This window comes from Diceros bicornis, chromosome 19 (assembly GCF_020826845.1).
Source record: "Diceros bicornis minor isolate mBicDic1 chromosome 19, mDicBic1.mat.cur, whole genome shotgun sequence".
Classification (NCBI taxonomy): Eukaryota; Metazoa; Chordata; class Mammalia; order Perissodactyla; family Rhinocerotidae; genus Diceros; species Diceros bicornis.
The window spans coordinates 1738424-1758347 of NC_080758.1; the positions used below are offsets into that span (position 1 = coordinate 1738424).

General features: G+C 65.5%; 1 protein-coding gene across 1 annotated transcript in view; it reads left to right on the forward strand.

The window, feature by feature from the left end:
* Positions 1–956: 956 nt before the first annotated feature.
* Positions 957–19924, forward strand: part of LAMA5 (laminin subunit alpha 5) — a 56131-nt gene continuing 37163 nt past the window's right edge. The window contains exons 1-6 of the mRNA XM_058562351.1: positions 957–1318; positions 6085–6237; positions 15943–16060; positions 16899–17017; positions 17108–17278; positions 17373–17470. Coding sequence (XP_058418334.1) covers positions 1007–1318; positions 6085–6237; positions 15943–16060; positions 16899–17017; positions 17108–17278; positions 17373–17470 — 971 coding nt within the window. The 5' untranslated portion in view covers positions 957–1006. The remainder of the gene's footprint in view (positions 1319–6084; positions 6238–15942; positions 16061–16898; positions 17018–17107; positions 17279–17372; positions 17471–19924) is intronic.

Genomic DNA, 19924 nt, shown 5'->3' on the forward strand with positions numbered 1-19924 from the left:
CCTCATGGCCAATCCTCCTGGCACCCACTGGGCTATGAGCACCCTCCTCTTGCCCCAGGGGGCCCCATGGTTGAGCACCTGGGTCCAGTCCCTCCTGATCCATTTCCCTATTTTAGAGTACTTTTAAACCAAACCTGGGCAGTTCGGAGCCAGGCGGGGTTGATTCTCCCGGTTGCCCCAGGAAAGTATGGGGTCCCCAATCGGGGTCTCCCTATCCCTCTGCAGGTCCCATTCCCTCCAGGGCCCCCACCCACACCACCCACTGCTGGCAGAGTGCACCTTCTCACACACCTGTGGGATGGGGCAGATATGAGGGGGCAGTATTAGGAGAGAAAACCCAAAAACTGGCTGGGGAGAGGAGGTGAGGCTGCGCCGGGTCTCCGGAGGTCACTCCCTCAAGCCCGGGGGACCCAAGCGTCCAGGCTCCCCAGCAGCGGCCGCTCGGGACGCTGGCCCGGTCCTGGGACTGCGGATATGGACGCGCTGGGCGGTTGACGGGGCAGATGCCGGGGCTGGACCCGGGGCCAGCGTGCCGGACTCCGGCCGCTGCACGTGCGCCCGGGCCGCCGGGGGCGCTCGGCCGCCGAGAGGTGCCCGAAGTTAGAGAAACAAAGAGCGGAGCCGCTAGGCTGGGAAGAGCGGGCCCAGCGCGCCGGTGCCGGGGGCCGGGGGCTCTTGGGGGCGCGACGGTCCCCCCGGGACGGGGAGCCACGCCCTGGGGGGCCCGGCGGTGCCGCGTTCCCACGGCCTGGCCCGGGGCCAGCAGGTGCCCCTTCCGGGAGGCCGGCCGGGCCGGGGTCCGAAGGGTTAAGGCCGCCAGCCGCCCTTCCCCCGCCCCCCCGCCCCCGCCTTCCCCGGGGCGCGGGGCTCGGGCGCCCGGGCGGGCCGGGGCGGGGCCTGACGTCCGCGGGCGGAGCGAGCCGGACCGCCGCCGCGCTGCACACCCGCCGGGCTCCCGCGGCGCCCGCCGTCCCTGGAGCACGGGGAGCGCGGCCCGAGCTGGACGATGGCGAAGTCAGGCGCGCGGCACTTGGCGGGGAGCGCACGGCGCGCGGGCGGCCTCCGGTGCCCCGCGCCGCTGCTGCTGGCCGGGCTGGCGCTGCTGGGCGCGGCGCGGGCGCGGGCGCGGGAGACGGCGGGCGACGGCTTCAGCCTGCACCCGCCCTACTTCAACCTGGCCGAGGGCGCCCGCATCACCGCCTCGGCCACCTGCGGCGAGGAGGCCCCGGCGCGAGGCGCCCCACGCCCCACCGAGGACCTCTACTGCAAGCTGGTGGGGGGCCCCGTGGCCGGCGGAGACCCCAACCAGACCATCCAGGTGAGCGCGGGCCGCGGGCAGGGTCGCCGCCGAGCTGGAGGGGTGAGGGGGACACCGTCCCGAGGACCCCTGCGCCGGGGACAGATCTGGCTCGGACTCTGGAACTCCAGCCCGACTCGGCGGGAGGCGCCACGGGCCGGGAGAGCCCAGGTACCGGCCGAAGCCGCTCGTCCCGTCCCGACGCCTCGGTTTCGCATTTCGGGGGACGGAAGGGACCCCAACTTGGCCACTCAGGCTCTGCCCGATAACTGCGCGTCCCTCCGAGAAGGCGGGACGCGGCGTCCCCGGCCCGGACCCGGGGGCGGCCAGGCGCCGGTCGAGTTCGGCGGCGGTGGCGGGGCAGGAGGGGGGCGGGTGCCCAGTCCCAGGCGGCCCCAAGTCCCGGGATCCCGGCGAGGGCGGGGCTTGGCCTCCGCCGCCGGCTGCCTGTGGGGAGGGGGCGGGCCCGCTCCGCCTTCCCCTGGGACAGGCTGGAACCTGCTGGCGTCGGAATGGGACAGGGATGGGGGCGGGAGCGGCCGGGGATTCTCGAGTTTGGGGCCAGACACAGGAGGCTCTCACTGCCCCACAGCAAAGGAGGTCTAGGGACTCGGTGGGACCCTCAAGGAGGGGGGCGGCAAAGAGGGGATTTTTAACTGGGGGTGGGAACGCGGAGCTGGAATGAGGGGCAGCGTCTCTGCCCCACAGTCGGTGGTGTCCGTGGGCTTCACTCGCCCTGGAGAGACGTGGTTTCTATCCCTTAAGACCCTCAGGGAGGCACGCCCTCCGGGGGCGTAAGCCTGTGGGTGGGGAATGGGTTAGGAGGCCCCGCCCATGGATACCTGACCGAGGAAGCACGGCTGCTGAGACTGGGGGACTTAGTTTGGGGGCTGGGGTCCCCGAGGCTCCTTGGCCGGCATGGCCTCCTGGGGTCAGCCTTGGGGGTGAGGGTAAGGGGCTCCCTGACACCCCATGCTGGGCCCATCTTCCCACCCCTGCTGAACTTTAGGGAGAGTCTGGGGGCCCCAAGGCCGAGGTAACTTGAGCCATCTCCTCCAGGGACTGGCGGCCACCTTCCTGCTAGGAGAGGCTGGGGGAGGGGAGGCGGGTAGGTGGAGAGTGGATGAGCTGGGGTGGGCGATGAATGCAGGAGCCTCAGCTGGGCCCCCTTCACTGCCTGCCTCCCCATCCTCCTTGGCCCCGCAGTGGAAGGAGGAGCCGAGAGGGGTCCCTGGTGTGGCAGCCATCCTGGGACAAAGGTGTCGCCTCCTTCGGGGTCCGGGGCTCACCTGCACGCTCTCCTCTAAGCCCAGCGCAGCTGAGATGGGAGGTCTCAAGCCAGCATTTCAGAGGGGAAGCTGAGCCCTGAAGGTGCACAGCCAGACCGGGATCTGGCTGGGGTGAGCAGTAGAAATCTGGGTGGTTGTTATGGGCCCGTGGCGCATCTGGTTGATGTCAGAGGGGCCGGGTTGAGGGAAGGAGCTTGTGTGGGGGTCTCCAAAGCTGCCCCGAGAGCCTGGCTGAGCCCCACCACCCCTCCTCACTGCTCAGCTGGGATCTGCCGCTCTGGCAGCGGAGGCTCCAGGCCACCTCTGAACCCCAGACCACTCCTCCTCACTGCCCACCCTTGCTGCCTGGGCCGGGACCGGGACCGCAGGCCCTTGAGGAGGGGCAGCTGCGTGGATCCCTGCGGGGAGGCCATTTGTTGCCCCTCCTAGTGCCTGAAGGAACCACCTGGGAGCTGGTGGCCGTGGTCAAACCCCTCTCCTCTGTCTTTCCTTACTGTGAGGCTTGCCTGCCTAAGCCTCATTCTCCTCGTCTGTAAAATGGGCACAGTGTGAGGGACCGGTCCCCTGAAGTTATGAGCTTGACCCACGGAGCCTGGGAAGCTGTCCTAAACACAGTGACCGCCTGGCAGATGGCGGTGGCCGTGGTGCTACACACGAGGCAGCCGGCCCCGAGTGAGCACCATCAGCCCTGCTCGTGGTCTACCAACAGAGAGGCGAAGCTTCCCTTTGGGAGTCTCTGGCGCTTAGTGCTTAGCGCCCCTGTTCCGAGGCTGCCGGGCCTGGTAGGAAGACCGGCTGGTCCGACGGACACGAGCTGAACCTGCCAGAGCCCCCGCCTTCTCCTCTGGGGGCTCTGGGTCTGCTCACCACCCTGGCCTTGCCTGCAGGCCCTGTCTGCGGCTGAGTGGCCGGGCGCAGGAGGTGCCAGGGAGGCGAAGCCTCCCTTCTCTCCATCCTGAGAGCCTAGTTTTGTGTGGACATGGAGGGTGGCTCGTGGAAGATGGGCCCAAGGCTGCAGGCCGGCAGCTCCCAGGGGCCCCCTGCAGGAGATGGACAGAAGCTGGCCCGGGGCGTCCCAGCTGGGGCCTGGGTGAGGCGATCCTGTGGGCAGAGGAGCAGGCAGAGGGCAACTTGGGACCCCGGCCCTCGCAGCCTCAGGTGGGCATCGGAGGAATTCCGGGCTGGCCCCAACCCCACAGGGGAAGTCGGGGCCTCGGCTGCCAGTGCAGTGACTCACTGGGAGGGGAAGTCTTTATCACGGCTCCCTGCTTCCTCGCACTGTTCCTGGCAGGACCCTCTGCAGCAGAGGGGCGGAGGGAGCCTGGTTTCCCCAGCCCTGTCCGCTGTGAGCCAAAGCCAGGCGGAGAGGCCGGCAGGAGGCCCATGTCACTGAGTGGCCCCCACTGGCCGTGTGGGGACAAGAGTCACCTCTCTCTGACTCTCGGGGTGGCCTGAGCAGAAACTTCCCTGGGTTGCCTCCACCCTTGAGCAGCCTCCCCATCGTGCTTACGGCCCTGGGAGGGTCCTGACCACAGGCAGCCTTCTCTGGATGGCCCACCACCCCATCCAGATGGCCCTGGCCACCTCCTCCAAGAAGACCCCCAACCACCCCCACTCTGCCAGGCCCCTGACGACCTGCACCCACATGCGCGGTACTTTCGGGAACCCCCTCGAGCCCCCTCCCTTGCTCACCCGCTGTGAGCCCCCGCAGGCCTGGGGAACCAGAGACCTGGGTTCCAGTTTGGGGGTCCCATTTGAGCTTGGCAGTGTGACCCACAGATCTGCCACTTTTTCTGGGTGTCTTCTGTTGCTCCAGCCTCTCAGTATGGCAGCTCTGGGTGGTGGGCTCAGGGACTGCAGTTAAGGAGGAGGCAGGTGTGGCGCCCCCACCGCTGAGCCCTCGCCCAGGGAGGCAGCAGATAGAGAAGCACTAACAGGCAGACAGTTCCAGGTCTCACGCAGGATAAATAAAGCAGCGTGATGCATGGGCAGGTTGTCAGGTCAGCGTCTTGGGTGGTCTAGGGCTCTGGGGCCCTGCTGAGGAGGTGACAGCCTAGCTGAGACTGAGGACAAGAGATGAGGGTGCGAAGGCCCCAGGCAGGAACAAGGTCTGAGACGGGGTGACCCAAAGCACCCAACACAAGGGTCTTGGGAGCCCACTGGCTGGGTGCCCGGTCTGCTGCCTTATGGTCTTGCCATCCTGGGCTCACAGTGGAAGCCAGAAGCAGATGTGTCCAGGGGTGGCAGGGGCACACTGTGCGTCCGTGGAGGCTGGGGGCTCTCTGTGGCTGCCAGGCCTGGGAGTGGGGGCAGGGAATCTCCCGCACTCCCACCTCCGACTCCTAGGATGAGGTCTGGCCCCTTGGGAGGCTGGGAGGGGTGGGACGGCCACATTTCCCAGACGTGGCCTCTCGGGCCTCAATCAGTGCCAAGTCCCAGAGGGCTGCCTTTGTGTGCGGAGGGACAGCAGGTCTGGTTTCCTCGGGGTCGGGGGTTCGTCCTGCCCTCATCCAGGGCCCGGCTCTGCCCCTGAGCCCCACACCAGGCTCCCGGCACCTGCTCCCCCTGACAGGGACAGCAGGCCAAGGCCCTGCTGGCAGCCTCCTCTGTCCCTTCAGAGGACAGGCCCCTGGCAGGTGGCTGGACCGTGACAGAAGCAGCTGCCAGGCCCCATGTGGGATCCGTGAATCCTTCAGTGGCCGAGGCAGGTGCCAGCGTTACCCCCACTCTTCAGACGGGGACATTGAGGCTCAACAGCTGCCGTGACTTGGCTGGGTCCCAGGGCTCAGAAGCGGCAGAGCCAGCAGGTCCGGGCCTCGCCTGCTGGCTGCCCGCGTGCCTCCGCTCTGCAGCCTGTCCCCTCAGTCCGCCGGAATGTCTTAATTCTGTCTTTCTGGAGACCCTAATCCTGACTGCTCTGCGTGAGAGCCTGACAGGGAGGTTGTCGGGGACGGGCTGGTGGAGGCAGGGAGAGGGTCTGGCTCTTCCCATCATCCTGGCCACCTGGACCCCTCGCCTCCAAATGATCCCAGGCCTTCTGTCTCTAGGGGGCTGTGACTTGCCTCTCCACTGGCCCCTTTTCCCCCTCAGCTCCAGTTACATTGGCCTTCTTGCTACTTACTCCTTGCTTCTTCTTGCCCCAGGGCCTTTGCACAGGCAGCCCCTCTGCCTGGAGCACACCCCCATTACAGTGTAGGCCTCAGATGCCACCTCCTCAGAGAGACCTGCCTTGATTTCCCCACCTGAAACAGGTGCCCCTCTCCCTCCCTGCTCTCCTGTTGCTTTTGTGATGGGTGTGTGCCCATCTCTCACGTGAGCCGTATCCCGAGTCGAGAATACAGTAGGTGCTCGATGTGTGTTTGCCGATCGAATGAGTAAATGGTGGACAAGGGTCTGCGGGTTAGGGGTGGAGGCCAGAGTGGTGGGGTGGGAGGGTGACTGGAGGCATCGGGGGGGTCCCAGCCCTTGTCAGCCATCTGACTGCTCCTTCCCCCACAGGGCCAGTACTGTGACATCTGCACGGCTGCGAACAGCAACAGGGCACACCCTGTGAGCAACGCCATCGATGGTACAGAGCGCTGGTGGCAGAGCCCGCCACTGTCCCGTGGCCTGGAGTACAATGAGGTCAACGTCACCCTGGACCTGGGCCAGGTAGAGTCCCTTTTTTGCTAGCTGCAGCCCCCACCCTGTCTCTGGCCGAGGGCTTACTGTGGGGCATGAACCGTGAGGTCTCCACGCGGAGCTGGCTTTCGGGGCCCGGAGGCTGGGCACACGGGCTGCTGGTGGCAGGCCTGGCATGGACATAGGCATGGCAGTGGGCCCTTCTGTTGGTTCTTTGAACATCCTTGGCACACAGGGAAGGAGCAGGCTCTGTGGGGTGCTCACCAGAGGTGACGTGGGGGGTCGGGTGAGGGGCACAGAGGGGCCCCCATGGAGGCGGGCCTGAGATGCTGTGAGTCCCTGGCCTGGCGCCCTCTTGTTTACTCTGAGGAATTCCTCTGCAGGGAGCCAGGCTCTTGCTGGCCTGTGGGAGGGGCTCCAGGAATGCGGAGGAGGCCAGGAAGTGGACATTCCTGGGATACCTGTGCTGCAGTGGAGGCCACCGCGGGGTCAGGTGTGCCTGCTCAGGCCCCGGCTCAGGGCCCACCTTGGCCTTCGAGGCTCCTGTGCAGGCGGGTGGGGGGAGGGGGGCAGGCATTTCTCAGTGATGAAGGAGCCCCCTCGGTGGACCTGGGCCGGGTCCAACTCACACAGGCTGTGTCCCTCTCTCTCTGTGACTGCCCAGGTGCCTGGCCTTGGTGTCCTGGCCTGTGAAATGGGCCAGCAATCCCCTTGCATCTTGGGACGGGGTGGGGAGGGGGCAGGTAGATGAGGCCGAGCCTTGAAGCAGCCAGCACTGGGCCTGCCTGGGAGTCGGGGCTACAAAGTCGATCCTTCAGACCCCTACCCTGTTGGCAGGGGCGGGGAGGGAACACTGGACCATGAGTCCAGAGGTCTGAGTCCAGGCCAGCTTTGGCACTGTCACGGGGTGTGACCTGGTGGGTCTCTGCTCCTTGCTGAGCCCCCATCCCCTACAATCCTGAGGGTGTTAGAGGAGAGGGGTGAAGTGTCTCCCGTGAGCCTGGCTGGAAGGGCGGGCGCTGGGGGCAGGTTTGGGGTATGGTGTTGAGGTACCTCCTACCCCCAGCCTGGAGGCCTGCAGGCTTGGCCCAGCGGGTGGGTGGGCTGTGAGGAGAGTGGGTTCAAGTCCCAGCAAGTGGCCCGGAATTTCCGGGATGTGGATTAGCTGCTATGCCCCGGGGAAAAGCAGCCAGAGTCGGTGGGGGAGCAGCGGGTGGGTGAGGGGAGGGCTGGGGAGGGCTGCCCATCCTGGGCTCCCTGCCTGGGGGTCCCAGCTGGCGGTGTTACCTGGCCCAGGTGTGGGTAGGGCTCTGCCGTTTCCCTTCCCTCCCTGAGTTCCCACTGCTTTCCTGTCTCTGGGAGCCTGGGAGGGGCCTGAGTGACCCCGGATCCCCTTCTCTCTGGCATCACCATGGGGGGCGTGGGAGGGGAAGCGGAGCCTGCCCCCACCCTGGGTCAGTCAGAGGGAACTTACGCAGAGCTGGTGGGACAGGCCTGGGCAGTCTGGGGGAGGGATGATGGCCCTAGCTGGACGCACAGGCCCAGTCTCCCTGGCAATCCTAGGGGGCCAGGTGGGCACGGTCCCTGCTCAAGGTGCAGTGGGCAGGGCTGAGGAGGCACTGGGATGTCACCCTGCCCCACGCACTGTGGCTCTGCCCCCTCCTGGCCCTGTGGCCCACTGAGCCTCCGTCTCGACATCTGTGAACTGCGCTGGAGATGTCGGAGCAGCAGCGCATCTGCATTGTAGACGGGTCCTCGGCCAGGGAGAGGGTTTCACCACGCACATCCTGCCTCTCCAAGCCTCAGTTTCCCCAACTGTAAAATGACACAAAGGGGAAAGGGGCCATTTCCAGGGGAGAAATTTGTGGGGAGAGATTGACCCACCTGCCCATCTGCCTATCCCTCTCTCCCTCCTCCCTTTAGCAGATGAATCCACAAAGCCCCTGTCTTGGTTTGGGCGAAGGAGCCGCCAGCCCTGGTTGGGGGGTGCAGGGGAGCAGAGAGACTGCCCGCCTGTGTGCCCTGGAGTCTGGTGGGGCGGAGGGACTGCTTTCCAGCCCTTCGGGTGAGAGGAGTCTGTTTCCTGGGGATGAGCCTCTGTGGAATTCAAGAGGAAATTCCCGCATTCACTGCCTTCTCTTTTGGAAAAAGGAAGCCCACTGCCCCTTCCTCCCTGAGCCGCCCAGCAGTGCCTGGGTCCCTCAGAGTGCCCCTGCCTGCAGGGTCGGGGACAGAGACCAGGTCCTGCCGTCGGTGCCCAGTCTGAGGGTGGAGGAGCCCTACGTAGGTTAGGAAGAGGGATGCGAGGGCTCTGGAGGGGGCGGTAGTCAGGGCCGGAGCACTGGGGAGAAGCGTTCCGGAGGAGTGGGCCTGGGATGTGTCTGACTGGCCCTCACTGGCACCCTGGGGTGTGGGCCCTAAGTCCTCCAGGTCTGGTGACGGGAGCAGCTGCTGCCCACAGTCAGAGATGTCCCCAGGGAGGACCCTGTGCACACTCTCCCTGACGCAGATGGGAGAAGGCCAAGCAGGAGGGGCCTGGCTAAGCCAGCACGGTCCAGGGGTCCTGACCCCCGACTGAGGCTCTCCCACTTTGGGGGCCAGGCAGTCCTTTGAGGCGCAGGTCCTGGGGTGGGGCTGGGGCTTCTGTCAGGAAGCAGGCTGAACGGCCGCGGGTCTGGGCACTCCCCCTGCGCGCGCTGCCAGCGGCCTTTGTTCTGGGATCTGGAGCGGATGCCCCGGGAAGAGGGGCGGGGGCAGCTGGCACTGGGCACAGGAGGCCTTCGTGCCCCTGGGAGGACTGAGAAAGGGGGCGAGTGAGCTGCACTGCAGCCTCCGGCTCACGCCTGGTGGGAGGAGCTGGGGCTGGCAGGGCCTGGTCCCTGCGGTGTCCACCCATCTCGGGACGCGAAGCCCCGTGGGGCCTCTGTGAGCCGGCTCCTTCTTTCCTCAGACCACACCTCATCCTGTTCTGATCTTTCCCATCCCAGAGTAGGGTGGGGGGGGCCGTTGGACCCTCTCCTTCCCCTTTTGTAGATGGAGAAACCGAGGCTCCAGGAGCAAAGCCCTGGCTGGGAAGGGCACCGAGAGGCCCAGGTCTTGGCTCCCTGCCCTCCTCTCAGTGTGGACCTCAGCTGTGCTCAGGCCTGAGAGAACCAAGTCATTGGTCTGGGCCTTGATGGGTGCCAGCCTCAGAAGAGGCGGCGGGGGCACATGAAGGCTCCATGGCTGGTGACTGAGTCCAGCGGTGACCTGCCCAGGGGTCCTCCCAGGGGCCAGGGGGTTCGTTCTTATCTCCTGTCTTCCCCGGGGGCCTCCTGCCCCTCCTTCCCTGCACCCAGGGAATGGTTGGCGCTGTTTCTGACCACCCCAGCTCAGGCTGCACAGCAGGGCCGGTCCTGACTCAAGTGCCCCACCCCCCCCAAGGAGCTCTGCCATGGGATCCCAGGCCCTGTCCCCCTTAGGCCACTGGCAGTAAGGAGCTGGGCAGGGTGAGTTGGGGCTGGCAAGGTGTTCCCCTCCCTCTCCAGACATCCCCCTGGTGTCCTGGCCGTGGGGGAGGGGTTCTCCCCAGCTGACCCCTCCCCTTACCTGCTGGCCCAGCCCACATTCCCTAGATCCGGCTTCAGGTGTAGAATGCTGATCCTCTCTGGCTGTTTTCTTCTCCTGTGCCCTGTGATGGGGCAGGAGGGCCCTTTGTCCTAGCCCTGGAGCCGGTCAGTGGAGGGGAGCAGACTGGAGGGCCAGATGGAGGGGTGCAGAGGGGGACCTGGGGCCGGCATCGGGGTATAGGCTGGGGTGGTTGAATGTGAGTCAAAAGTGTTGGTTGAGGGCCTAGAAATACCAGGGTGAGGGGTCTGTGCCCTCTCTGGGGGACACTGGGGAGACAGGGCGCCAGTGTTGGCACCAGATTGGGGTGCCAGGGAGCAAGGCCCTGGTGAAGCTGCTGACCACAGGGGGCTGAGTTCTCCCTGGGCACATGGGGAAATTGAGTGCCAGTGTTGAGTGACCAGGCCCCCGGTGTTGGTGTCTGAAGGAGACACTGGGCTTGGACACGGCCAGGCTGTCTGCGTTCCGTGCCTCCCGGACTCAGTTTCCTCTTGTGTCCGTGGGAATGAGAGCACCTGTGCCTTGTAAGGGCCCCAGGACACACCGGCTGCCTTGGCTGTTGGGCTTCCCTGTGCAGCTCTGCCCACCCCAGTTCTGGGCGGCATGCCCTCGGAGGCTGGCCGGCTCAGGCCTCTCTGGGCAGGCCTCCTGGTCCCGACGTGCCTGCTGGCCTGCTGGGTTATGAGGCTGTGGCCGCTGGCCTGGCTCTCCGGGTCCGGCTGGGCGCTCAGCCATGTGGCCAGCATCCGTGAGGGTCAGCGGGGTTATTCAAGGGAAGTGGCAGGAAATGCGACCGAGGCTGGCCAGGCTCAGGTTACAGAGCCCAGTGGCCAGGACAGGTGCGGGGCGGGGCCGGACGTGGCCCCTGGAGCTGGGCTCCCTGGGGGAGGACAGCATGGGGGTCCTGGTGGCATCCCTGGGGTGGGCCCCCTCCTCCCACACAGACCCCGTCTCTCACGAGAACTGACGCACCTGCCTTTGCTTGTGCTTTGCCCAGAGGGGCCGCCCGTCCCCAGCCCTGCACATCCCACTGCCGCCACCCTCGCCCTCGTTGGCTGCACGTGGCCCTCCTGGCACACTTGTCTCTGGGCACACAGAGATGCCCCCCACCACCTCACGCTGGACCCCCCAGGCCCTGGCGGCTCCCGTTTTCCATCTGTTTTTAAACAAACCCCACGGCATTGGTCTCCTGCAATACTGCTCATCGGAGACTAAACTGTTTGGGTTTCGGGGTCCCCTTGGGATAAACTGCACTTTCTGTGGCCTGGGGCTGACCATCTGGCCTGACCTGGGCTGGGCTGTAGGGAGGAGGGGACGGGGCAGGGAGCACTGGGTGGGACTTGAAAACTCCCCTTCAAGGCAGGGGGCCCAAGACCACCCCTGGGTGGTTGGGGGCCTCTGAATGCCCCCCAGACCCAGCTCTATCGAGGGTGTGGGCCACATGGGGCATTTGTCCTCCACTCTGGTTGGTGAGCTCCTGCACACCCGTCGGGGGCCCTTCTACCCCCACCCATTCCCTGAAAGTACCCCGACCCAGCTCTGCAGTTAGGCACCCTGCCCAACAGAGTGGGGGTCCCCAGCGCCTCTGCCTGTCCTCTCTGGATTTCCATGTTTTGTTTTTCTTCCCAGCAGTGGCTTTTCCATTCCCTGTCTCTCTGGAGCCGGGTCCCCATGTGGCCTGTTTTCGGGCTCCCTGATCTCATTGTGCTGACGGCTATGCTTATTTACCCAGTTGGGGGCCTGAGTAGACACACCCGCCCTGCCCTGGCCTGGCCCCGCTGCCCCTGCTGTGGTGTTTATCTTTATCGAGGTTTCCAGATGGGGTCTCTGCCGAGAGGGTGGACATGTTGAGGAGAGGGCAAACCTGGGGGTGCTGGGCTGGGCAGATTCAGCACAATGGCCCCGAAGGCTGGCCCAACAGTCTGGGGGGTCCAGGAGGTCAGGGTGCCCCAGGGCTCACTCCCAGGGGAAGGGGCAGGGAGCTAGCCCGGACGCCTAGTCTAGGAGGGGCTTCCTGCCTCCACCCGGCCACAGCCTGGGACCCTGGCCCATCCCCGGGAATCGCCAGGGGCCCCTGCTTCCTGAGGGGCCGGGGCTGAGTCACAGACTGCCTGGTGATTCACCCGCCCAGCCCGGCGGGTGGGGGCTGGGTCCCCCCTCCCCCAGAACAGGGGCACGAGGTCTGGCCTGGGTCTCCCCAGCCCTGAGACGGGCCCAGGCAGAGGTGGGTGTGCTGGCCCTGACCCCCTTGTTCTCCTGGGGGTTCCAGCGTGGCCCTGCCCTTGGTGACGTGGGTGCCTAAGCCCGGAAGTCACCCTTTGCAACTGCCTGCCCCCCAGGGGCTACGGAGACCTGGGCGGGTCTGAGCATCAGTTTTCCTCTCTAGCCCTCCCCATGCTGTCCAGACCGAAGCCCTGGCCCCTGCGCACTCCCTTTCCCCACTCTGCCTCTGGACACCAGGGTGTGTGGTGTGGCCTCGGGTGTCCTCTGCAGCGTCCCTGCCAGGTGGCTTCTGCTTGCACACCTCCAGGGGTCTCGGAACTGTTGCGCCATCTTGAAAGGCACCGAGTCTGACCCACACCTGCACTGTGTTCGTCTTCCCACTGCCCCGTGCCCAGGGAGGGGAGGTGACCGCCCGGGGCCACGCGACCACTGGAGCCTGGAACCCACCCGACCCCGTGCCCTCCGGGCTCTCGCCACCCTGGCAAGCAGTGGTCCTGGGGGCACATCCCCTCCTGGGGAGTCCTGGCCCTCCATGGTCAGGCAGGGCATGGGGGCCGGGGGGTGGTGGCCAAGAGGCAGGTCCGGCTGCTGTCCTGGAGACGTGCCTGCCCCGAAATAGCCAGATTGTTAAAAATAGCTCGGAGGCTTTTGTGGCTTTTGCTTTAAAAGACGTTTTTTTCCTTCTGCACAGAATCTGTAGCAGCAGGAAAGGTCAGCGCGAGTTGGCAGCGGAGCGGAGCGGGCGGGGCAGGGGGAGGGCTGTGTCCAGGGAGGCCAGGGGTCTGCGCCCGCCCCCGGGTCATGCCCAGGGCGGCTGTGTGGCCCTGGGAGCTGGGATCAGGTCAAGGGTAGATGGGGAGCACTGGATGCACACCCTCTCTCCCCTCCGGCCTGGGCCAGGGCCTCGGGGACAGCTGTCCGGGGCCCCTGTGAGACAGACAGATGACCAGGTGGACAGACAGACAGAGGCAGGGTCTTGCATTAGCTCATCCCGGCGTGCCGGGCGTGGGCGCAGAGGTCCCATGCCACCCTTGTCCTGCCTGATCAGTGTTTTCGAGTCAATATTTGTGCAAGTGCTCTCAGCTGGGAAAAATGCGACCGGCCCGCCGACCTGGGGGAGGGACAGAGCTGGCCAGCGGAGGGTGCAGCCTGGTGGCCTCACTCAGGGAAAGGCGGGGGTGGGTCCCAGGGGGCTTGACGGGAGCTTTTAATCTCCTCGGGGGCCTTTGGTGGGGGCCGTGCTGTCGGCTCCCCAAGAGCAGCCTGCGTTTGTGTTTCACACACACCTCGGCCCCCCAGGCCCTCCGACCCCACCAGGGCTCCCTGGAATGCCTGAGCAGTGGCCAAGGTGCCAGTCTGGGTGTAGGGTCCGTCCCCCCGGAGGCTTGAGCCCCTCCCCCGACAGGGCTGGGCAAAATGGAAGATGACCTCAGAGCCTGGCAGTGGGTGAAAAGCCCTGTGCCCACCCCGCCCCCACCCCCGGGAAAGGCCTCTCCTGGCTTCACTTGGGCCTGCTCCTGCAAACGCCAGACCTTCCGGGAAGGGCCGGACACAGAATGGGTGTGTCTCCGGGTCCTGGGACTCTTCCCCCTCCGCCTGGATTCTTAGTAGCCTGTGCCTCCTGTGGGCTGGAGCCACAAGGGATCCACAGTCCCTCCGTTGTCTCTTGTATGGGGTCACCACAGCGGCCTCAGGCTGACAAGGGCTGGGGGGTGACTGTGGGCCTCTGGCAGCCCTGGACGGGACTCCCACTCTGCCCTGTGGGGCCCCTAGGCTCCGGGGCCTGGCTGGCCAACAGAAGCCCAGCTGGTCTGGGGCAGAAATCCAGAGCAGCAGGTGCCACAAGGGGACCTGGTCCCCTGGGCTGGGCAGGGCCCTGCTGAGGGTGCATTGGGTGGCCTGGGGTCTGACATCACCCTTGAGGCCAGTGGGCTGTTCAAAGCCCACCTGAGGATGCCCCTGTAAGCGGGCCTGGGGTGGGAGTGTGGCTTATCCCAGGCCCCCGAGTGGACACGGGTGCCCTCTACATGTGGCATGTCCACTAGCTGTGTCTCTGCCCTTTGTCTGGGGCCTCCCACTCCTCCTTAGTGCCTGCCCTCCCATGCAGACTGGGGCATCCATGTCCCCCGCCTGCCCTGCGTGGGTCTCCTTGGAGCCCAAACATAGCCCGCAGAGCCCAGCCTGGTAAATGGCCTGTCTGGCTCTGTTGTTCTCTTGGCTTCAGGCTGAGCCGGGGGCGGGGGGGGTGCTCGGTGGCCCTCAGAGCTGTGAGGCCTGGAAACCGTCGTCAGCACGTAGGGGTGGCCGAGGCGGGGGTGGGTGCGGGGGGCCGCCCCCAGAGGTGTGTGTGCGGGGGAACGGTGGATGTGCACACCCGGGGATGTGAGAGTGGAGCCTGCACAGGTGCCCACTCTCTCGGGGGTCTCGATGGCCCAGCTTCGTCATCGAGGCCACAAGCTGGGCAGGTGCTTCTGCCTGAGCCCACGGGCTGTTCTCAGTGGACCAGAGCCCTTTGCTGGGGGCTGTGGCCTGGGGTAGGGGCTCCAGGCGCTGACATGGGGATGCCCCGTCTAGTGCTATGCCCCCAGGAGTTGTAAGTATCTGAGGGGTGCCTTTGGCAGTGAGAGCCCTGCTCCCCAATCTGGAAGGGCCCTACCAGCCTCCATGGGGCAGCTGCCTCTTGAAAGGGGCACCTAATTACCCCTTCCCATGTTTCTACATGTCTGGGGCCCTTGGGCCAACGAGGATGGGCTGCAGTCAGGAGGGCTTCCCTGAAGAGGTGTCTGAAATGCCCTGTGTGGGATGTGCCAGGTGGGGCTGGGGCCCAAGGCTAGGACCTGCCAGGCTGCAGGGCAGGGGGGCAGATGGCCAAGGAGGTACCCCACCAAGCCCCTAGGGGTGCAGGACATGGGGACGTCCAGGGCTGCTGACCTCTGGCCAGGAAGAGGTGAGAGACGAGGTGTGGGCACCTCCCTGGGAGTGAGGTCAGGCCAAGACCCAGGAGGAGAGCAGGAGAGGGGGGCCTGGGCCACCTGGCAGGGGCTTGGGGGTGTTCTGGGTGTCTCTGGAGGAGCAGCTTCCCCATCCCCCTGGCTGGGTGCTCCCCTGACATAACCCAGGGCCCAGTGAAGTTCCAGCCTCCGACTCCTGGGCTGGCAGGGTCTGCTCCGCCGGGCTTGGGGAGGGCCCATTTTCCAATCTGTCTCCCCTCTTGGGGCCTCCTGACAATGGCAGGGGCTGGGCCTCAGTTGCTCATGCCACCTGCCCCCTGGGGGCCTCCTTGGCCGTGGACTGATCAGCAGGTGAAGGGGGCAGGTCCTGAGTTGGCTCTGAGAATGATGTCAGGGTGACCAGAGTGAGGCTGGGACAAGGCCCCCGTCCCAGCAGGGGGTTCACCTGCCGGCTGTGCGAGGAGGCCAGGCTCATTTGGGAGCCGGGGGCCCACCTGTCCAGCCTGACCACCAGTGCTTCGAGGACAGTGCGATGAGCTCCTGTCCTCACCTTGCCCAGCCCCACCGCCTGGGGCCTGTAAACAGGCTACCCCTACCCTGTGCCCCATGTGGCCCCAGCCCCCACCAGGCCTGTCTGCAGCCTCAGAGCCCACAGACCAATGTGGTTCTCTGAGCTGATGGGGCGGGCAGGTGGCCTGGGCCCCAGGCCCAGAAGGGGAGCCCTTCAGAAACCACGGCTTCCCACCATTCATCTCTGTGTCCCCCATCAGGCCTCAGTGGCCATGGGCCCCTCCCTGAGCCAGCTGGCCCTCTCCCCTGGGTCCAGGCAACCCATAGATATTCACTGTGAGAAAAGGGAGCCCGTCTCCAGGGTGGAGTGGCCCTCCGGGTGTGTGTGCCGGGCCCAAGCAGTGTGGCAGGGGCCTCAGGTATCAACACTCTCCCTGCCCCACAGGTTTTCCACGTGGCGTACGTGCTCATCAAGTTTGCCAACTCCCCTCGGCCGGACCTCTGGGTGCTGGAGCGGTCCACGGACTTCGGCCACACCTACCAGCCGTGGCAGTTCTTTGCCTGTGAGTCTCCTGGAGCCTGGGGCTGGCCGGGGGTGTCCCTGGGGGTGGGTTGCCATTGTTGTGCTCTCTCAAGGTTTCTGGACACCAGGCCTGCCCTCACGCCCCGCTTGTGCTCATGTCAGGACTGTCAGGTGCATGTTTCCCAAGGCAGGTGGGGTTGAGCGGCTCCCGTCCCTGATGTGGGCCACGGCTGCGTCCAGGGGCTGGTGGCACCAGGCGTCCTTCGTGCCATCTCTTGGCTCCCTCTGGACTGGCTTCATGCTCTGGCAGCTCCCGAGGTGACGAAGGCGACCGGCCTGGCCAGGAGAGCACGGGCGCCCTGCACCCACACTCACTGGCTGGCCATGTCATGTGCCACCCCAACCAGTCGTGTTGGTGAGGATGCTCCAATTGGGTGGGTCACATGTCCCCCTGAAACTCCATGGCCCAAGAGTGGGGGCGGGGCAGTCCTCTAACGGGCAGTCTGGAGCTGTCCCCCAAGGACAGGGCTGAGGAGGGCCATCCAGGGGGACATTGTTCTCTGCGGAGAGAGGGACAGGTGCAGCAAATGCCCCGGGGGTCAGCTCGCGCAGTGGGCGAGTTCAGAGTCCCTGGGCTCGGGGCATGGGCAGGGGCCCGCGGGTCCCCCGCCGTGCCCTCTGTGGAGGCTGCTCCGTCAGCCCGAGTGCCACCCTCTCTTCAGCAGGACCCTGCGGGGCTGGCGGGGCAGCGTTCCTGCCTCACCACTGAGGCCTTGGGGCTCAGGAAGTTCAGGCACGCCGGGGCACTGCCGTGGGGCCCAGGGTCCCAGGGCTTTCCTGAGGGCCGGTGCCCTCACCTTCTGGCCCCCTTCCCACAGCCTCCAAGAGGGACTGCCTTGAGCGATTCGGGCCACGGACGCTGGAGCGCGTCACGCGGGACGACGATGTGGTCTGCACCACGGAGTACTCTCGGATAGTGCCCCTGGAGAACGGCGAGGTGGGCCCCGGGGCGGAGGGCAGCACGTGGGGTCTCGGCTGGTCTGGTGGTGGCCACCAGGCCCCGGCCTGACCCTCCACCCGTCTGCAGATCGTGGTGTCCCTGGTGAATGGGCGCCCGGGGGCCGCGAACTTCTCCTCCTCACCCCTGCTGCGCGACTTCACCAAAGCCACCAACATCCGCCTGCGTTTCCTGCGCACCAACACGCTGCTGGGCCACCTCATGGGCAAGGCGCTGCGGGACCCCACCGTCACCCGCCGGGTGAGCGGGCAGGCTGGGCTGGCCGTGTGCGTGGTCCGGGTGGGCCAGGCTGGGCTGGTGTGGGCGGGCCACAGTGCTCATTCCGTGGGTGCAGTACTATTACAGCATCAAGGACATCAGCATTGGCGGCCGCTGTGTCTGCCACGGCCACGCGGATGTCTGTGATGCCAAAGACCCCACAGACCCCTTCAGGTGAGACCTGCGGCTCCCTGCCTGTCCCCCTCACTCCCTGCCCAACCCTGGGGGAGTTCCATTGCCCACTGTGTCCCTGGTCCCGTGTGACCTGCACCGGCCTGTGGCCTCAGTTTCCTCATGTGCGCAGTGGGGGAAGGGGCCATGTGCAGCCTCCCTGGGGGTGCCCTGTGCCCAGGTTGGGCCTGTTTGCCCTGCTGCCAGTGGAAGGGGGATCTTGTCCGGACCCCTGAACCAGCTGCCCCTCCCGCCTCAGCAGAAGCCCGGGGCCCTGTGGAGGGGAGTCACTGAGGGAGGTCATCGGCCTGAGGCTGGCTGTCTCGGTCCTCAGGGGTGGGTGGGATGCCCACCCCAGCTCCTCCACCTGCCCTCAGGACACAGCGACATAGTCCCTGCTGCCCCCACCCCTGACCTTCGCCCCCCACCACAGGCAGGGGCTGCGGCCTAGGACGGGCAGTCACCCAGAGACCCCCGTCTGACTTGCCCTCTGCTCACGAAGCTGGGGGCAGCTGACGGCTCTGACCTCCTGCCCCCAAGGTTCTGCCTCCTCGGAGCCCCGCACAGCAAGGCGGCAGACCCAGGCCCCACCCAGAGTCAGCCGGTAATGCAGAGCCCAGGCGTCTGCATCTGACAGGCTGCCAATAGGTGTTGTGTGCCTGAGTGGCTCCGGGCGCCCTGAGTTTGGCAAGTGTTCACCTGAGTTCACAGCCATAGCCTGGCACTGGGCCGGGCTGTCCTCTTCCTCGAAGCAGCCCGGCAGCGGTCCCTTCCTTCATTCGTTCTTTCGTTTGTTCCTCCTTCCTTCCTTCCGTCAGCAGCCGTGTGTTCAGCTAACATGTCCTGGGCTGTTGCTGCTCTGGGGACACAGTCCAGCCCCAGGAGCACCTGTTCTGGGGAGACAGGGAACATGCAAACCTGTACCCAGCGCGGTGGTCCTGCAGGGCTGAGTGCTGTGGGCTCATGAAGCAGGTACGGGGCTGGACAGAAGGTGCTGAGAGAGGCGCAGCAGAGCCTGTGATGGTGAGCTCGTGACAGGGTTCCTGGGCACCCCCAGCAGGGAGCTGGCAAGCTCCTCTGGGTTCTTCCCTCACCTTGAAATTATGCAGACCTACCCTTCATGCGTTTGGATTTTGGACCTGCTCTGAGCCTTCTTCTGGGGTTTTATTGCTCTGTCCACACCCCAACTTATAGTGGAGGCGAGTGAAGCCCAGACACTCACCCCTATTCTCATGCTCAAAGCTGCACCGAGAGGCAGACCTCAGATCTCTCCAGCTGTGGCCAACGGGTCTGAAGGAGGGAGGGGTGCCGTCACCCTGGCTGGAGGGCTCAGGCAGGCTGGGTTCCTCCCGCAGCTTCAGGCGCCGAGCTCAGGGACAGCTAATTGCTCTGGGAAATTAGGTGCCAAGTGGGAACTCATGACCTCTGGGAGGGAGCCCACTGGGCGGCCAAATTGGCCTCGGAGGAGAGGCGGGCCTGGCCTCACCTGCTGGGAAGGCGCCGGCCTCCACCGTGACCCACCTGCACCTGGACACGGACTGAGCTTAGCTCACCCTGCGGGGCACGAGTGATGGCGCAGGCTGGGTGTCTTCTTCAGAACCACAAACACCAGCACTCCGTCACACACCAACGTCCCAAAATATCAGTCTGCCAGGTTCTCCCTGCACCCGTCTTCTACCACCTCTGCCTCTCCTCCAGGAAGAGCTCTGCCCCTCCAGCTGATGCGTCTCTGCCCCTTTACCCCCTCCATCATCACCATCACCCCCACCTGTACCACCATCACCACCTCTAGCACCACCACCTCCATTACCATCATCACCATCATCACCTTCACCTGTACCACTGTCACCACCTCTATCATCACCACCTCCATCGCCATCATCACCACCATCACCTTCACCTGTACCACCATCACCACCTCCATCACCACCACCTCCATCACCATCATCACCACCATCACCTTCACCTGTACCACCATCACCACCTCCATCACCACCACCTCCATCACCATCATCACCATCACCGTCACCTGTACCACCGTCACCACCTCCATCACCACCACGTCCATCACCACCACCTCCATCACCACCATCACCCCCACCTGTACCACCGTCACCACCTCCATAACCATCATCACCACCATCACCCCCACCTGTACCACCATCACCACCTCCATCACCACCATCATCACCCCCACCTGTACCACCATCACCACCACCTCCATCACCATCATCACCACCATCACCTTCACCTGTACCACCGTCACCACCTCCATCACCACCACGTTCATCACCACCACCTCCATCACCACCATCACCCCCACCTGTACCACCGTCACCACCTCCATCACCACCACCTCCATAACCACCATCACCACCATCACCTTCACCTGTACCACCACCACCTCCCTCATCATCACCTCCTCCAACATCACTGCACCCCCAAGCCCACCTGCAC